The sequence below is a fragment of the Rhinolophus ferrumequinum genome, chromosome 11 (assembly GCF_004115265.2).
Source record: "Rhinolophus ferrumequinum isolate MPI-CBG mRhiFer1 chromosome 11, mRhiFer1_v1.p, whole genome shotgun sequence".
In the NCBI taxonomy this organism is placed as follows: domain Eukaryota; kingdom Metazoa; phylum Chordata; class Mammalia; order Chiroptera; family Rhinolophidae; genus Rhinolophus; species Rhinolophus ferrumequinum.
In genome coordinates, this window is record NC_046294.1 from 16,451,578 (window position 1) to 16,470,835 (window position 19,258).

Here is a 19,258-nt window from a genome sequence, read left to right on the forward strand (position 1 = left end):
TCCAGTTTTATTTAATGAGGGTGGGGAGGGGTGGAGGTTGGGCCAAGCTGAACTACAACTTAAGGAGTCTCCCACTGCCACCAAGAGAGGCAAGGAACAGTTCTTCAGGGGCAGGGTTATCTTCCCAGCAAATGGCTCATCCACAGACGGTCTCCGAAGCCCTGAAGACCCAGGTCAGCAGTGGCTGCCAGGCCCTGTGGCCACAAGGCCATGGGGCAATCACCAGCTCAACTGTGCTGGCCCCTTGACTCCTGGGTCTGACAGGAAGGGGGGACTTCTGCCATCTGGGATTTGCCTTCGAGCACCCGCCGGACCCTCTGCATTCCTGGGAAGGGGAAGTGAGGATCCTGTCAGCACTGATGGCTGGGTGGCTGGGGAGGACCAAGCTGAGGCTGCTGGGGCCCCAGGTCGGGCCAGAAGAGGGTGGGCAGAAGGAGGCAGTTAGCAGAGGGGCTGGGAAGGCAGGTGGCTCACCCAGGTGAAGCCGGTGGGCCTTGTCTGAGAAGACCAGGCGAAACCAACCAGGCTCTTTACACTCGAAGGCTTTGCCAAAGGACAGCAGCACCTTGTTGTCCAAAAAGCGGCGCCAAAGTAGCATTTCCTCCTCAAAGGTGGCCTCGGGCAGGTACTGGGAGGGTAGAAGGAGCTCAGGATGCAGAGGAAGACGCCCCTGCTCCTCACCCACTGGTGGGAGGTTTAAGCTCCCTCCCACCTGCAGTTCCACCTGTGTTACCTTCCTCAAGTCAACCCAGATGAAAAACCCTGCCCCACGGCTCAGGAAGGGGATTCCCAGGTCCCTGAGCTCTCCAGAGACATAGGTGTGTGCAGCCTTGAGCCGGGCATGGTTCTCCGGCAGGTACACCTGGCTGATCCAGTCTGTTTGGGTGAAAGAGAAACGGAAAAATAAATCTCCCATCAACCCTCCACCCTGTCCCACGAGCCTAAAATGCTGAAAAGAAAAAGGCCATGAGCTGCCAAGACTGGGTGAGCCCCGCCTCTAGCCAGCTGATTGGGGCAATCAGAATATTCAGTACTGGGTAGAAGGCACCTTAAATGTGGATACTTGGCTCTGCAGCTCCACGGCCTGTAGACAAAGCCCCTCAGGAGGCAGACCCTAAACAAAGGCAAATCCACTCACAAAGCGATGCTTCCTGGTCACAAAGGCTGAGGTTCAGATCCCAGGTGCCCACTGACAAGATGTGGGGCCTTGGGTAACTTTGCCTCCCTGATCCCCCTTTTCTTTTTATTAACTTTTTTTTTTTTTTGCTATCTTGTTCCATGAATTTTGACACATGTATGGATTGTGTTCCCTCACCCCAAAGAACACTCTTGCACAGTTTATAGTCCCATCATCCCCTTCCCCACAACCACTGGTCTGTTCTTTGTCACTTTCCAGAATGTCATAAAAGTGGAATCATACAGTAATATCATCTTTTGACACTGGCTTCTTCCACTCAGCCTAAGGCCTTTGGGATTTATTGCCAAGTAGCCCTCAGCCGTGTGCACGCACCACTGTTTATTTCGCCATTCATCTGTGGAAGGACATTTGCGTTGTTTCCAGTTTGGGTGGTGATGAGTAGAGCAGCCGTGGACATTCACGTAGAGGATTTTGTGTGACCATAAGGGGAACTATCTAGGAGTAAGACTGCTGGGCCATTTGGTGTGTGTTTAACTTTATAAGCAACTGCCAGTGGTTTTTCAAAGTGGCTGTACCATCTCACATTCCCACCTGCAGTGTAGGACCGTTGAAGCTGCTCTGTATCCTTGCCCACACTTGGTGCTGTCACTATTTTTAAAAGTTTTGGCTATCATAGCATGTATGTAGTTTTTGGTCCTCATTTTCCTCATCTATAAAACAATGGGGAAAACACAGGAATACCTGCTCCCTAGGATTCTGGGGAGGGACAAATGAGATGGTACATTGAGAACATCTGGCAGGGCTCAATAAATGGTGGCAATTACAGGTCACTTTTGCCATCTAAACTCGCCATCTGAACCTGGGAACAGAACAGATCTGCATAAAGAGAGAGACTACCACCACCTCTCTTTTAAGTGCTCCGAGCTAATAATAATGAGTTCACCTGGACCAAGTGCCTATTATACAAGGTGCGATAAAAAAATATGGTGCATGTTTACATTTTAAAAATGTATTACAGTAAAAGACACATTGCCATTAATCCCCCTCACTTTGAACACATTTATCCCATTGTTCTTGCCACTTTCTGAAGCAGTTCTGGAAGTCCTCTTTCGTGAATGTCTTTACTTCATGCTCTATCATGACAAGGCTCCATGCCACACGTCGCTTCTGGTACGGCAATTTCTGTCGAATAAAAACATTACAGTGTGTCCTCATCCATCTTATTCACCAGATCTGGCACTGTGCAACTTCTGGCTCTTCTCCAAAGTCAAGATGATTCAGGACATGGAGGCAGCCACGACAGCGCAACTAAAGACACTCACGAAAGAGGACTTCCAGCACTGCTTCAGAAAGTGACAAGAACAATGCAATGAGTGTGTTCGAAGAGAGGGAGAGTATTTGGGGGGGGGGGGGGTCAGTGGAATGTATCTTTTACTGTAATACATTTTTTAAATTTAAACACTCACCATATTTTGTTATCACACCTCATAGGCCAGATATTACCCTGATTGGATGACAAATCACATTTAGTGACCCTACAAGACAGGTACCATTATGATCGCTATATTACCGATGAGTGAAGAGGCTCAGGAGGTGAAGGAATGGGCCCTGCAGCCAGGAAGTGACTGAGTAAGGTCTGACCCTAGCCTGGGCCCACAGTTGGTCCTCTCAAACACCACCTTAAATTCTTCTCATGTGCGAAGCATCCATGATCCCTGGCCAGTGCCACACTGACTACAACCCTCCTCATCTTCCCAGGTAGTCACCGTGGTCGCGGAGCAGCTGTGCCATCTGGTACTGGACCAAGCCACTGAGACCATGATAGCGGCAGAGGGAGGCCACTGCGGTGGCCACATCCCGGTTTTCTGTGTACAATGTGCCGAAGCGGAGCCCGGACATCCCGAAGTCCTACAGGAGAAAGGCACTTTAGGTGGTGGCCATCCTCCACAGAGGAAGCTGGTTCCACCTAACCTCTCTGCCCTCTACCTCCCTGATACCCGCGAGGCCAGCCAGAAACCCACCTTGCTGGCGGCCCACATCACATGGGTCCTCTGGGGGTCAGGCAACCTGCAGGGAGTACAGGGAACAGACACAACACAAACCAGCGAGAGCTCACACATTTGGTCAAACACGAGGAGATGGATGGCTGAATCTGGTTCTGGATCAAGCCCTGGTTTCATCTCTTGAAACACCAGTTCTCACGCATCCTTTAGAGCATGGGTCGGCAAACCACAGCCTGCAGGCCAAATCTGGCCTGCTTTTGTAAATTGTTTTAACAGGATACAGCCATGCTGTTTCGTGTACCAACTGTCTGTGATGCTTTGGTGCCATAATGACAGACTTGAATGAGAGACCATGTGGTTTGTAAAGCCTAAAATATTTGCCATTGGATCTAAAAATATTTGATTTAGAGCGTAGCTCAAGTGTCACTCTGTCAAACAGGCCTTATCTGGTACAGAGTAGATGACAAGTCACAATTTATCTAGGTCTCACTTTTCTAACACATAAATGAAGGGCGTAACAGCGCATGTTTCATGGACTTGGCAGAGCTTTGGGAGGACTGGCTGAGAGAAATGACTCAGCAGGGCTGAAAGGTCTGCACAGACATCAGGAACTGTTAGAATCTCCGAATGTCAGATTCACAGACTTTACAGATGATCTGGTCTAAGTGTTTCCACAGGTGTTTTGGCCACAAATTCTTGGCTCAAACTAAATCTAACGAAAAAGCTCAAACAGCCGAAGTGTGGGGCACATCCAAGAGTCTCCAGAATCGTTGCTGAATGAACCAGTGAGTGAATGAATGAAAGAATGAATGGAACTGGAGCTACTCGGGGGATGAATGAAACAGCAAAGGCCAGTTTCCCGCCCATTCCGCCCTCCCTCAAGGAATCCTAGGGCCTCCCCTTGGAGTTCTGAGAAACTCCACAGGACAATATGAACACCACTGATGTGACCCAGCCCTCCCATTTTCTCGTTAGGAGCTCTGAGGGCCGCGGGATCAGCTGGACGGAAGAGGAATCACTCTGGGGCAGGCCATGCCTTGTGGGCAGAGCCACAGAGGGGCCAGGGTACCCTGGGTGGGAGTCAGCTCTGGCGGGGGAGCCTCACCTTTCCAGGCTTAGGACACTGCGGTAACCAACGAACTCCTCAAACACAGACAGCATGTAGACCTCGTCCACCATCACGTGCAGCTCATGCCTGGTGGCAGGTGGCAGGGAGGAGAGAGCTTGGTTAATAGGCCCAATGCATCCTTCAGGGTGGGGTAGCAGTGACTCAGAAATTCAGAGGGACTGGGTCTAGCCTGGGGTTACCAAACTTGTTTTATCCAGGAACAACCTGCTTTTGACTATATTTTTCAAACACACAGGAAGCCGCATACACAAAGCAGATGGCAGTGAGGCTTTTGAAGCCCTGTGGGGGAGAGGCGGAGCCCTCAGACACCCCCACGGAGGAAGGGCAGAGTGAAGTACAAGAGAGTTAAATGCAAACAGACCCAGAGTCAAGTCTGGCTCCTCTCCTCACTCTAAGTCTCAGTAAACCGGGGGTAGTAACGGTATCTGTACCTAATAGGGTTGTTGGGAGGATTACGTGACAAAGAGCATGTGAACTGCTTAGCAGGGTGCGTGGCCCCTAGAGTGTGCAATAATGACAGCTATTGTTATAAAAAGAAAGAGAGAGAGACCTAGCATCCCACCAACCTCCCCGTCTCACTGCGAGGAAGGGCCAAAGCTGGTGGAAGCCACAGTGGAGAGAAAAGGGTAGGCGGACCCGCCCCAAAGCCCACGTCAAGACCTAGATCTGCTGGACACTTTGTAGGGTGAGTGTGGGGTGCCTCACCTCTTGGCAAATTCCAGATACTCCTGAAGCTCTTCTGGGGAGTAGATGTCACCCAGAGGATTTTGGGGGTTGATGAGGATGAGGCCTTTGACCTTCACTCCCTGAAACCACCAATGGGGTGGGAGACCCTCAGCTCTTCCCAAAGGGGAGAGCCACATAGTCCCACGGGCTGGGGCTGGTCGTTGGGCAGGTTCCCAGGGAAATGTGATGGGACCGTGTTCACCCCACAACATGAAGCAAACAATGGAACAGAATTATACGAAAGGGTGGGGGGTAGTATTTTTAATCAAGCTCCCTGGTTGATTCTGATTTGTACACTGAGGTCTCAGAGCCCTTCTCTAGTGGGAAGTCCCTCCACGGACAGGCTCTTGCTTGAGCCCCAGAATGGTTCCATGCCGACCCCCAGTCCCCATCACGGAGCGCCTATCCCACCCAGGAGGAAATCAGCCACAGGAAGAGGTGTCCATGCCCTGCGGAGACCCATCCAATCCCAGCCTTGGATTTGATTTGATCCCCAGACCTCAGAATTAGCTCCTTGTAGGGCCATCTCCAGCTTCTCCACTGTGAGCTGGAAGGGGTGGGAGTCCAGGTCAGTGACCTGGAAAAAGAACCACAGCCAAATTCAGTGACCTCCCCGCCCCCCCGGAAAAGCTGATCTCTGGGGGCCTCTCCTACCGCTGTCATCTCCACCCTCCTTAGAACAGTCTTTGGAAAATTCAGGTGGTGTCACCCCCCTCACTGCCACCCACCCCTGGCCCATCACATCAGGGACACCCTCATCACTCTTAGCTTGCAGGAAGAGGCCCCAGACGTCCTCTGATTGGGATGCAAAGACATCCACGTTGAAGTCTGCTCCGTCCCATCCTCACCCCACTATTTCTCCCTGGGGTTGCCCTTGGCTTCTACATTGACCCCAGAGATCTCAGAGCTGAGAGACTGGGAGCACCTGGGGAACCCAGGCATGGGCTTACAGAACCCTTTCAGACGTCACCCCTGAGCCCTCAGCATGGACACCCTGCCATGTTCACCCTCAAATTCAGATGCAGGAAAGTCTTGGTGGGCAGGAAAGCAAAGGTCCTACCTGGGGTTCCAGGAACTCTTACCTCACTGTCCAGATAGACACAGACCAGTCGGATGTTGCCATAGAGATACACGTGCTGCGTGATGGCTCCATAGTAAGGGGCAGGGATCAGGAAAGCCTCTGGGGGCAGGAGTGAGCCAGGGTCTGTCATCCTGTGGCTGGAAGACCCGGAGACCCTGTCTACTGGCCCCACACCTCTGCAAGCCTTCAATGATCTTGGGAAACATTTGGGGAATACGAGTACTCCCTGTCTCAACTCCCAAAACTCTTTCGAAAAATCTTGGATCCATTGAGATCGCTCCCTTTTCTAATAATTAGTAGCTAACGTTTATTGAGCACTTACTACATGCTGGGAATTGTGCTAAACATTGATTTGCATGTTGTCTCATTTGAGCCTCACAGTCACTCTGTGAAGTTAAGTACTAGTATCATCCTAACTTTGCCAATGAGGAAATTGAAGCTTAGAGGATCCCACTGAAACACTTGACCGACCGAGGAAACTTGGATCCATGAGTCGAAACAGCAGGGTGATTGGTGATCTGGGCTCAGATGATCTGGGCTCAACAAGTAGAAAATCTTGACAACACAGAGAATTGCCCAGAGATAGAATATGCTGCTTCAAGAGGAGTGGGTTCTCCACCCCTGGGGACATTCAAACAAAAGGCTGAGACCATTTGGTAGGGAGAGGATGTCACACAGAGACTGTGGGGGGTTGATGAGATGACCCGGAAGTTCTACTCTAACGCAGAGCTAAAGGCATCCCTCCACGTGTGAAGAGGACACATAGGTCAAGCTGCTCTCCTTTCCCAACCTCCCTTTAGCACAGTCCACCCTACTCTGCAAGGGGCAGCCTTTGTCCTCTGTGTTCCCTTCCCTGGCCACAGGGAATGGACCAGAGGTAGACAAATGGCCCATGGGAGCCAATCCCCTGACTGGCCAGAAACCCATTACGTTCTCTCTCTCCAAACTTTGCTCTAAGAAGCGCAGACACTGTGAGATGAGATTGGGCACTTGAGTGGAAGGGTTACGGGAGTTGGAGCTGCGCCAGCGCCCCTGGGCCATTCGAGAGCTGAGGACGGTCCAGAGAAAGGCCGGCATTAAGAGAGGGGGGAGGGAGACTGCATACCCCAGGAGAGCTAGAGTGTGACGCTATTCCCGTTCTTGAGTGTTCTAGAATGGGTAGGAAATTGCCTATTGCATCCTGGCAAGGAATCGTCCTTCTTTGGTTCAAATCCTGGCTACTACCTCTCTGTGTGTGATTTTGACAAGTTACTTAACCCCCGGGGCCTTAATATTATTATCTTTTACATGAGAATAACCAAAGAACCTACCTCATAGGGGCTGTTGTGAGGATTAAATGACAGCTTTAGGCCGTAGTGTGTGGTCAGGAAATGTCACTAATGTTATCATGATGAATTACGCTAGCGTGAGTGGGTCTCTGTTCCTGACAACAAACAACCCCTGACCACGACCACGGCCAATGTGTTCTTCATATGACCGTGGTTCTTGTAGCAGGTGTTCTGGCTGCCTCCTGAATAGCCATTCCACTTGTCTTCCTTGCTAAGAGAGCACCAGATTTTTCAGCTATGACCCGCAATGAGTCCAAGGAAGGTGGGCCTTCCCCCAGCCTGGGGGATGAACCACTTTTGGCTTGAGACAACCATGTTTTTCTTCCCTTTTGCCAGGGTTTGTGAGTCAGTTCTGGGCCTTAAGATGCAAGGGGAGCTCAGCTGGGACGCTTTTGGGAAAGAATATCTCCATTCCTGCCAGCCAATATAAAAGAGACAGGCAAGGCACAACCTGCCTTTCTCCCTACTTTAGGACACGCTGCCATGTGAGAATGCGCCAACCAGCCATTTGTGAGCATGAGGAAAAGCCAAGGTCATCACAGAGCGACAGCCCAGAACCCCGGCATCACACTGACTTCCCCGGGAACTGCTGAGCCCTGGGGGTCTTATCGAGCCACTGAGTCAAGCCCCTGTACTCCAGTAGTCTTTGATGGCCCAAAGCATTCGGATGCAGCTTGAAGACAGGCAGCTGGGGACAGTGCAGGTACAGGGCAGCTCCCAGTGCTGAGCGGGCCATAGTCCACTTACCCCCCACCTCACACAGCACCGTGGCCAGAGCAGAGAAGAGGGAGGCACAGCCGTTGAGAACCACCACCTGAGGGTGACACATCCACGGGACAAAGATGAATCTGTTTAAGGAGGGATCAAGAACCTGCAGCCTGTTTCAGGATGGCACAGAGGGAGAGCCAGGTTGCAACTCGGTGTCCTCTGGGGCTCTGTCACAGTAAGGCCACAGGAGGTACTTGAAGGCCCCTTCTGACTCAGAATCAAGTTCATGCACGTGGCTCCTTCGTGGGGACCCGCTCTAGATCAACTGAGCAAGGAAAAGGGAGCTGCTCACTCAGAGTCTTGCCCAGAGGTGTAGAGGCAAAGAGGGGCCACAGAACAAAGTGGGGCGGAAATTATATCCAAACTCTAAATATCTAGGCTGAGGGGGAAAGAAGGAAGGGGGTGTTCCTAATTCCACTTGGAAATAAATCGAAACTAAGTGACAGGCAGATCCCAACCCCACCTTTCCCCTGGCCGCCAAAAGTTGGGCGGAAGGGGCAGAAGAACAGGAAAGAGCAGAGGAAGGGGGCTACTCACATTCTCCGGGTTAAGGGGTGCGGGGCTCTTGCAGTAGAAAGACAGGAACCTGGCCACTTCCTCCCGGAGGCTGGAGATGAGACAGACCAGCAGGACTTGTCAGAGGGTCTTCAACCCCCAGTAAATCCCAAAGCTGCTCTGGTGAATCTTCAGACAGCTGCCACTCCCCTTCCCTGTTTCCCAAGAGGGGGATGTGATTAGTGTTTCTCTCTACTCCTTGGCACCCACCTCCCTCCCATCCCCACCCCCGCCCCACCCCCACCCCCGCCCAGCCCCAACACTACCCCCAGGCCTAGAAACTTTCATTCTCAGTAGTTCTACGACAGCCAACCCCACCAAATCAGCAGACTTCAGGGACATCAAAAGCAACACTTTCTATGTAGATCTAGCTAATAATAATAATAATAATAATGATAATAATAAACATTATTATTATAACTATTATCATAGTTATTATTGCTAATATTTATTGGGCATTTACCTTATACAGGTGTTATTTGGAGAATTTTACTCATTTAATCCTCATAACAACCTTACAATGCAACGACTACTATTATTATTCCCATTTCACAAAGAAACTGAGACTTGAAGGAATTCGGTCACTTGCTGGTAAGTGGTACAGTCCACAGCCGAGCCCAGTGGTCTCGCTCAAGGGCCCACCGCCCTAATGACTCTGAGAGCACGTGCTTTGGAATCTCTCTTGGAATCAAGTCCTCCTGGGTCACCAAGCCCTTAGGACCGCATCTGTCCCCTGGGAAGTGCTCAGTAGGCACAAATTCTTACTGGTGTTACTTACCTTCTCCCATCTTACCAGTAGGAGAAGGCCCCAGCCAGCTCTACTTAAGCTAATTCTGGCTCCTCTAAAGCTGCTGAGAAAGTGGAGACAGAGACTCCTCCCCTGAAGCCCTTCCCGTGATTCAGACCCACAGGAACCAAGCCAGTGAGCTCCTGAGCTGGGGTGGGAATGGCGGGAGGCACCAGTTCCATGCAGATGCGCCCGGAGACCCACAATCACCAGGTCTCCAGGACTAGGCCCTCCGCCTAGGACAGGCTTTCTCAACCTGCCCCGATGGACAATGGGGGCCAGATAAGTCTTTCTTGTGAGGGGCCATCCTGGGCATTGTAAGAGGTTTAGCAACATCCCTTACCTCTACCCAGTAAATGCCAGTAGCACCCACCTCCCAGTTGTGACAATAAAAAACGTCTCCAGATGTTGCCATATGTCCCTTGGGAAGCAAAACTGCCTTGGGGCTGAGAACCACGGGCCTGTGGCAACTACTTACAACAGATGTCCCCTCCAGTCAGGGTACTGCAGCAGCGATGGCTCTACCTGCAGCATGTCATTCTGACTCAGCTGGAGACAGAGAGGGAAGAGCAGGACGAGGGTCACACCCTCACCGTGAGGGCCGGCACTGCCACCCACATCCATTTTGCTGATGAGGAAACTGAAGCTCAAAAAAGTAAGATGACTCAGCCAAGGTCACAGAGCTAACCAGTAGCCGTATTGAGACAAAACCCAGAATATTTGACTCCTAGTCCAGTGGTCTTTATACAGCACTGCCACCTAAAATAACCCAGAGGGGTGGGTTTGCAGAGGTGCTGATGGGAGACAATGCTACTCAGCTCTCCACGTGGTGACAGAAGACGTCCCAGACTTGGGTTCCATCACCTCGGTCTTGGCTCCAACTTCTGGAGGGACTCAGGCCACCGCCTTCCTGCAGGCTCAGCTCAACCTCACGCTTGGGGAAATGTGGCCATTTCTAGACCATCCCCAACCGGACCTGGTGCTGGTTCGTGACTCCCAGGGCATCTCACACACCATGTCAAGGAAAGGCAGGGGCCTTGGGCAGTGGCACCAGAAGAAGAAAGGTAATGAGCCACATGCATGTAACTGCAGCCTTTCCGTTTCTGGTTCATCCATTAGAGCTGTGCTGTCCACTGGGGCGGGCACACACCCCAAGTGGCTATTGAGTGCTTGAAATGTGGCGAGTCTGAATTGGGCCACACTGGATACTGAAGCCCTGATCTGGAAAAAAGTATGTCAAATATCTCATTGACAATTTTTTAATATGGATTACATGTTGAAAGGATCAAATTTTATATGCTATAGTGGGCTGAATAAAATATTCAAATGAATTTTACCAATTTCTTTTTACTTATTTTATAGAAAATTTAAAATTCTATATGTGGCTTACATTTTGTTTCTATTGGATGGTGCTGAGCAGCCTGAGGCAGGATGGGAAGGTGGGCGGAGCTGGCTCAGGTAGAACAGGCCTTTCCAACCTGCTCTCTACACCCCTCTCCTCTTGGGCTTGGCTTTGTCACCCTTCGACACATGTCCCCTTGGGTTAGTCCTCGCTCTCCCCACAATCCCAAAGTCTGACTCCTAGGCCTTGGGAGACACATTTATCAGGTATTTCCAGTGGTTTGCTACAGATGGCTCATGCCAGCTCAAGAAAACTGATGATTAAATGCTCAGGAATTTTTCAAGCTGTGTTAAAAAAACAACAACAGCCATTGCAAAAGTTCAATTATACACATTATATGTCAATTATATAAGTAAATTATACTAACAACAAAGGTGGTAAGTACTCCAACAGGACTGTTCCTGATTAGGTTACCACATTTCGCTATGATCTGTTCCTGAGGTTATTTCCATCTATGTGTCTAGAAGGGGAACATTATACAAATGTGCCACTGCACATGATGTGTGCCACTGTGCTTCTCTTCCAAACTCTGCATGCAGGGATGTCACATCAGTAGCTTGAAATTAACCATGGTAGGAGTATTTACACTGTGGCAATTGGCAAAAGCTCCAAATCAGGGCTGCACCGTCCACCCCTGAGCCCATTGTTTAATACTGACTACACACCACTGAGTGTTTCCCCTGAGAGCAGGGACCCAGCTGGCAGGAGGGACTCAGTGAGGGGAAGAGCCTGAAGAGATAAGAAAACAGGATGAGAGTAGGGTGGTGACTGGCCCAAATCCACATAGGAAATTGTTCCCAAGGAAGGGCTGGAACCTGGACTCCTAACTCCCAGGCCAGGGCGGCTGAGGCAAGTGGCAGGCTCTTGTGGGGGAAGCATTTCGGGGAGTTCGAGAGAAGACAGGCCCTCAGAGCCAGTGCTACCACCCAGAGGTGAACCGGGACTTACCCGCCTGCACAGCAGGTCAAAGCAGAGCTTGTTCTCACTGGTGCCCAAGTTAATGATGCCCTGGAGAGGAGAGATACAGAGGCAGGATGAGCATGGCAAAGGGCATCAATTAAAGGTCGAGGAAGCAGCAACGCAGGAGCTCTCTGCAATCCCACCCTTCTAACCACTCCACTTTGCCTTGGCTCAGGCCGTGTCTTCCACCCCTCCCTGATCCCATCTTCCCGTTTCTAAAGCTCTGTTTAAATGCCATCTCCTCCAGAAAGCCTTCCCCAAAGGCCCACCTGGATGGAATCTTTCCCTCTCCTGAACCCCGAAGCTCTTTATTTGTCCCCCTTCAGGGCGCTGGCCAGTTTCTGCCCAGGTCACAGGGACTGCTGTGCATGCTTTCTCTCCCCCACTAGATGGTAAGGTCCCTGGAGGCCGCATGCATGTCTACACACCACTGTATCTCTCAGGGGCTTACTAGGACTCCATACATGTTTAGAGGTGAAAGAATGTACAAGGTAAACTGATGCTCTGGCAGGAACGGAAACAAGGGTGAATGCAATCAAGAAGAGCCTCTGTGCTAGTGGGAAGGCTCCCCAAGAGACTTGGGGAACATCACACAACACCTTGATCCCCACCCCATTCAGGAATTATTCTCATAGGAAAGGGAGGGGGAAAGGCACAGCCCAAGCTGTCCCTCAGGGTCCCCGAGAGACTCATGCACTATAAGTCCTGACCCCTGAGTCATTGGGGGTAATGGATGAAAGAGTAGAGCTGAAATGACCTAAACAATTAGAAGGCAGGGCTCCTTTGCGCCCTGGGAGCAAACTGGTAGGCTCTTCTACCCACAGCTAATCCATCTAAAAGTCTGTCACTTCTACCTTCAGAATACACGCACAGTCCAACCACTTCTCACCCTCCACTGCTAAGACCCTGGTCAAACCACAAGCATTTCTGGTCTACATTATAGCAATAGCTTCCCTACCTCCTTTCTTGCCCACTCTCTCACCCTCCCCATGAGTCTAATCTCCACACAGCATTCCACGTCCAAGTCATCGTTTTTTCTTTTAAAAGATTTTATTGGGGACCATTGGGGAACAGTGTGTTTCTCCAGGGCCCCTCAGCTCCAAGTTGTTGCCCTTCAATCTAGTTGTTAAGGGTGCAGCTCAGCTCCAAGACCACTCACCATTTTCAATCTTTAGTTGCAGGGGGCGCAGCCCACCATCCCATTCGGGAATTGAACTGGCAACCTTGTTGTTAAGAGCTCATATTCCAACCAACTGAGCCATCCGGCCACCCCTCCAGAAGCTCAATGGCAGCTCGTTGTCTTCAATCTAGTTGTGGAGGGAGCAGCTCACTGGCCAACGTGGGAATCGAATGGGCAACCCTGTTTCAGAGCTCGTGCTCTAACCAACGAAGCCATCCGGCCGCCCCCCAAATCATCTTTTTAAAACCAAAATCAGATCATATTGCTCCTCCTTTGAACACTTTCCATCCCACTTTGTCGAAAATCAGAAGCTTCACCAAGTCCTATGAGACCTTACAGGATCTATTACCACCCTTACCCCCAGTACCTTTCTGACCTCATGCCAGTTTCTAACCAGTGGCCCCTGTGCTGTCCCTGGAACTCAGCAAGCACAGTTCTACCCTGGGGCCTTCGCACTGACTGTTCCCTCTGCCTGGAATGTTCTCCTCTAGGGATCTGCATGGCTGGCTCCCTCTAAGATGGCTCCCAGAGATCCCCACCTCCTGGTATTCACACCCTTGTGGAATCCCTTCTCTTTGCGTGTGAGCTGGATCTAGTGAGCTGCTTCTCATGCACAGAATATGCAGACGTGATGGGATGTCAGTGCCAAGATTAGGTTGTACAGTCTGCAGCTTCTTTCTGGGGCCCTTGTGATTCTCTCTTAGATCACTTGCCCGGGGGAAGCCAGCTGCCCTGGGGCTTCCCCCAGGGAAGTTCTGGGGGGAGAAGCCCATGTCATGGGGCAGTTCTGCAGAGAAGCCCATGTGGTAAGGGACTAAGTCCTACCAACAACCATGGAGGTGGGCTGGAAAGCGGGCCCCTCCCCCCGCCAAGCCAAGTCCTCAGAGGAGACTGAAGCCCCAGCTTCACTGCAACTTCACGGAAGCTTTTTAGCCTGAAGCAACCACCCAGGTTCCTGAGCCCCAGAAATTGTGAAATGTTTGTTTTAAGCTGCTACGATTTCAGGTAATTCATTAGACAGCAACCGATAACTAACAAAAACCCTCACTTTTTTCAGGTCTCTGCTCAAATGTCACCTTATGAAAGTGGCCTTTTGGGATCACCTCACATAAAATAGTAACATGCCCAGGCCACCCCATCACTTTATCCTCTTTACACTGCTTTCTTTTTCTCTATAACACTTGCCACCATATGTAGATATGGTGTTCCCCATTAGACTATAAACTCCATGAGGGCAGAAGCTTTATTTTTGTTCACCGCTACAACCCTGGCATCTAGAACAGTGCCCAGCCCCTGGGGGATGCTCAAGAAATAAAGATTATTAAAAGGTTGTTTGTGACAGCTCTCTGCCCTCTGAAAGTATTACTAATAACTTATAATAACATTAATTATTCTAACGATAATGTTATATATCTATGATAACATTATACACATTAACATATAACATTAATAATAATAGCAGCTATCATTTACTGAATGCTTTATGTGGAAGCACCGTGCTAATAACTTTATAGACCTGATTTCATCTAATTGTGACTGTTCTACAAAAGCAGGTCTCATTATCTCATTTTAGAGATGAACTGAGGTCCAAAGAGGTTAAATAATTAGCTCAAGAATACACAACCCCTAAGAGTAACAGTTGCGATCTGAGCCTTAGTTCGTCCCAGCTCTAAAGTTGAATAGTTGATACACTGTGGGTCAGAATCCACATTAGAGCATTCCATGGTTCTTGAATTCCTCACAAATCAAGGTCCCCTTAATTATAACTGGGTCATTTTCTGATCCAGGTAATAAACTAGGGCCTCTCTGAGCTACAATCAGAAGCCCTCTTGGAGATCAGAGGACAATAGGTCCAACCTGACAAGAGCAAACTGGCTGCCGCCCTACTGGTCATGGTAGGGTATCCCACCCTGCAGTCCTTCATTGGAGAGGAGGGCTTCACTCACATTGGGGTTCTTATCCTCATCATACTCATCCATGTGGTAGGTCCTGTAGCCCTCCTCAGCCGAGTCCCAAAACCATTTAATGATTCTTCCTCTCGAGGATAGGTGGGAGCTGTCAGAGGAGAATGTGGCGATGGGATCTCCCACTCCATAGAGCTTCGGCAGCTTCTGGTCTGGTTTTCTGGCGCAGTCTCTTCCCAGACCATCCCCATAGTTACTGCCCAGGCCCTGTGTGGAAGCTGGGTCCAGACAGGTAGTAGGTGCCCCGGATTCCTTCTGAGGGAGGGTGAACATCTGCAAAAAGACAAAAGCACTTAATGCCTGATCAAGGACTTTCCACAGGACCAAGCCAGCAAAAATGAATTGGGATGGGGGAGGCTGGTTAGCTCGGTTGGTTAGAGTGTGGTGCTAATAACACTGAGGTTGCCGGTTAGATCCCCAGATGGGCCACTGGGAGCTGTGCCATCGCTCATCCCCTCCCCCCAAAAATGAATTGGGAGTCATGGGGCCCTCCCCCTTCCTTATCTGCCCTTCCTTTAACTTTATGGACTAACTGCATCGTGTCCCTGACTAGTTGTAACCATGTGTGCAATCCCTTCAAGCAAATTCTGTTAAGGATGGATTCCGTGCCAGGGTTTGCGCTTGCTACTTTTATATGACTTGACTATATAGGTGTTTGTTTTACTTTTCTGGGTTTTTCATTCTGCAGCCTAAGGGGTCACCAATTGTCTTTTCCCATTTTTGCTGACCTGAATTTCAAAAACCCAGGTTAGAATTTTTTTGGCTTAAAGTAGAAAAAGCCTGGAGTCCCAAAAGGTCTTATCGTGACTGATGTAAATCGGGGTAAGGGGTGGGATGAGATTATAGATGGTCTGAAGCAAACCTTGGGTGGGGCCTACCGGGTGGAGAGTGGGGATCTCTGCAAGTGCAGGCACGCAGGCAGAGCTCCAAGGCCCGCTCTTCCCTCCCAGTGGTGGGAGGCATGGGTGCCAGGATTGGGTGGTCTCATCCTGAGAGCAGGTGGGAGCTCCTCCACTTTCTAAAGCAGTTTCCTCATCTGCACAATGGGTATAACCGTAACTACTTCATAGGGTAGCAGTGAGGATATAAGTATATGAGTTCGTGTAGATAAGGCGCTTAAACAAATCCTGGCTCATGGCCAAAGTTCAGTAAAATATATAACTCTTCCCAAATTTTCCCAGTCCTAACGCACAAGCCCCACCCACCAAATAACTCAGGACACACCAAATGATGGGGGACCAGCCAGCAGCTTAAAAACTTTGGGGCTCCCCGATTAAATTTTGCTCCACAAAGTCGCCTCTGGGGTCCTCCCGAATTGGCTGGGCACCTCCGGAGCCCAGGCCAGTGGAAGGGCCAAGGGCCGCGCAGCCGGGGGCCAGGGGTGAACTGTGCCGTGCGGGAGCCAAGGGCGGGCTCCGGCTTCTGGAGGAGCAGCGTTGAGTCCACAGTCCGACCAGGCCTCAGATCCCCCCACCCAGTGAAGCGATCGCGGCGGCCAGGAAAGCGCCAGGGCCTCTGCAGGCGGCGGTCCTCCGCACAGCTCCAGGCTCCAAGAGGAGGAAGTGTGTTTGGAGCACAGGGCTTCGAGACGGAAGGACAGAGTCTTCGAGCCCTTCACAAAGGGTGGGCTCCTAGTCTGCACAGCTGGAATCACACCGACCTGGCCGAGCTGGAGGTGCGACGTGGACACCCAGGAGACGCGAGGTCAGTGTCGGTGCTTTCTGCGCGGGCGACCCAGCCCTAAGGCTCCCGGACTGGGGGCTGGGGAACGTCTGCGCCCCGTGACTTCCCGGGTTGGTAAAAGAGCAGTTCGCCCCCTTGCGACTGAGGCCGGAGGACGCCTCCGTGTGGCCTGCAGGATACCACGCGCACACCCGGTTGCACAGGGTGGACCGGGGCTCCCCCGGCCCTTCCGGTGTCCGCTGACAGCCCAGGCCCCGGGAGAAGCCGGAGAAGGGGAAGAAGCCCAGGGCGGAGACCCCTGAGAGGCGCGAGTAGCCCGCTGCCATCTCCACGCTCTGTTGCCCGAGCTCCTGGGGCCACCTCCTCGCCCTGGTCTCCCCAGCTGGCTCGTGGGGGCGCCCTCCTCTGCCTCCGGGCCTCAGTTCCCCAATATTGAGGCCGCTAGAGCCACGGGGGTTTCTTGGCAAATACATGCCTGGTTGTGGCCCACGGAGAAGATTTTCCATATTAAGGCGAGAGCCTTCTTAAAACATCCTTCCCGTATGGGAGTTTTTCACCTGAGTTTGTAATTTCTCCTCCTTTCTATCTATGGAACATTTGTTAAATTCTGCCATGACCCTAGATATTCTGGGGCTTGGGCAGTGAGTTAGATGATCCAGGGCCCAGGCATGCGCAGAGCCTTGAGTCTCCTTTGCTCATGAAAGGACATCGGCAGATTCCTTCAACACAAGTGTGGCTGGGAAGACTTGGCTGTCTTCTGACCACTCCATTTGTCTTCACTTTAGCTTTGCCATTTGACCTCGAGCAATTCTCATGACTTTTTCCATCCTTAGTGTTTTGTTCTGTAAAATAAGACAGTTTTCTCCATTTAAGCCATAGTGTTCCATTTAATTCAGATAAGTAGTTTTATTGCTTGTTTTGTGTCCGATCTCTGCAAAATCCTGAGACACAGCTATGGGCAAATCAAACAGCAGGCCTGGATGGTTGATCATACACATGATAACTGTTAAGAAAGGGATTGCTGAGTGCCATGGAAGCATATAGCAGGTATGCTTTAACCCCACCCCACAAACACATGCTTTGGCCCCACATGGGAAGCCCTACACAGTCCATTCACCCTCAACACTTAGGTTGAGTTCTGAAGGATGGGTCCTAGTTGGCTAGCTGGCTGGGGAAGGGGGTGGGGTGTGGGCGGTAGAAGGTGGTGTTAGAGCAGATGGAACATTTTCATAGGCCCTTAAAGGTTAGAGTCAGTGGAGAACATTAATGTACAGTACAAAGCCAGTACCTCTGGAGTTTTCCAGGTTTGGGAGAAAGGCTGGAGATAGAAACAAGCAAGGGTCAGGTCATGAATCTTTGTAAATAAACTGTGATAAGGACTGTGGACTTCTCCTGCAGATGTTGGAAATGTATATATAGTATTAATTCCTAGAACAATTTTATTTTAAATCAAAAGAAGCCATAACTAAGAAGCCAAATAACTAAGAAGCCAATAAATAACTAAGAAGCCAAAAAAGGCAATAAAATGGGAAACTAAGTAATGTTTGATTAATCTGAAAGAAGGCCGGCAGGAAGAAAAAATGAACAAAGAACACATGACACAAATAGAAAACAAATAGCAAAATAGTTGACTTAAATTCAACCATATTAATAATTACATTAAACAGAATGACTAAGGATCAATGAAAAGATCAGGCTGGATAAAACACAAAGATTCAAGTATATGGTATTTGCAAGATACATTGTTAAATAAGAAAACAAATGATTAAAGGAAAATTGGAAAAAATATGCCACGCAAATAACAATCATAAGAAAATGGCTACTATCCAAAAAACAGAAAATAAGTGTTAGCAAGAATGTGGAGAAATTGGAACCCTTGTGCACTGTTGGTGGGAATGTAGAATAGTACAGTTGCTGCAGAAAACAGTATGGAGGCTCCTCCAAAAATTAAAAATAGAATTACCATATGACTCAGCCATTTCACTTCTGGGTATATTCCTAAAATAATTGAAAGCAGGGTCTCAAAGACATTTGTACACCATGTTCATAGCAGCATTATTCACAATAGCTAAAACATGGAAGCAACCAAAGTGTTTATTAACAGATGAATGGATAAGCAAAATGTCGTATACGTACAATGAAATCTTATTTAGCCTTAAAAAGGAAGGACATTCTGATACATGCTACAATATGGATGAAGCTTGAGGACATTACGCTGAGTGAAATAAGCCAATCACAAAAAGACAGACCCTGTATGATTCCACATATGAGGTACTTAGGGACAGAAAGTAGCATGGTAGTTGCTAGAGGCTGAGGGAAGAAGATAATGGGGAATTATTGTTTAATATGTATAGATTTCCAATTTTACAAGATGAAAAGAGTTATGGGGATGGATGGTGGTTGGCTGCACAACAATGTGAATGTATTTAATACTACTGAACTATACACTTAAAAATGGTTAAGATGGTACATTTCGTGTTAGGTGTATTTTAATAGCCAAAAAAGGAAAACATAAGAAAGCTGACATGTTCATAATATCTGACATCGTAGACTT

General features: G+C 49.7%; 2 protein-coding genes across 4 annotated transcripts in view; both read right to left on the reverse strand.

The window, feature by feature from the left end:
- ACCS (1-aminocyclopropane-1-carboxylate synthase homolog (inactive)) lies at positions 1-16,809 on the reverse strand. 3 transcript variants are annotated; one of them, XM_033119159.1, is made up of 15 exons: positions 16,682-16,809; positions 15,004-15,294; positions 11,866-11,925; positions 9,994-10,064; positions 8,711-8,780; positions 8,153-8,219; positions 6,079-6,176; positions 5,496-5,573; positions 4,976-5,076; positions 4,247-4,336; positions 3,160-3,205; positions 2,905-3,046; positions 734-876; positions 475-628; positions 1-325 (listed from the first exon to the last, which is right to left on the reverse strand). In XM_033119159.1, the coding sequence occupies exons 2-15, from the start codon at positions 15,292-15,294 to the stop codon at positions 228-230; spliced, it is 1,509 nt and encodes a 502-aa protein (XP_032975050.1). In that variant the 5' UTR covers positions 16,682-16,809; the 3' UTR covers positions 1-227. The 3 variants fall into 3 exon arrangements, with proteins under 3 accessions (XP_032975050.1, XP_032975052.1, XP_032975051.1); XM_033119161.1 differs by lacking the exon at positions 16,682-16,809 and adding an exon at positions 16,344-16,404 and having other exon boundaries at positions 15,004-15,297; XM_033119160.1 differs by lacking the exon at positions 16,682-16,809 and adding an exon at positions 16,341-16,404.
- LOC117029652 (probable inactive 1-aminocyclopropane-1-carboxylate synthase-like protein 2) overlaps positions 16,653-19,258 on the reverse strand; it is a 15,585-nt gene continuing 12,979 nt past the window's right edge. The window contains exon 14 of the mRNA XM_033118876.1: positions 16,653-17,179. Within this exon, the coding sequence (XP_032974767.1) occupies positions 16,653-17,179 (527 nt within the window). The remainder of the gene's footprint in view (positions 17,180-19,258) is intronic.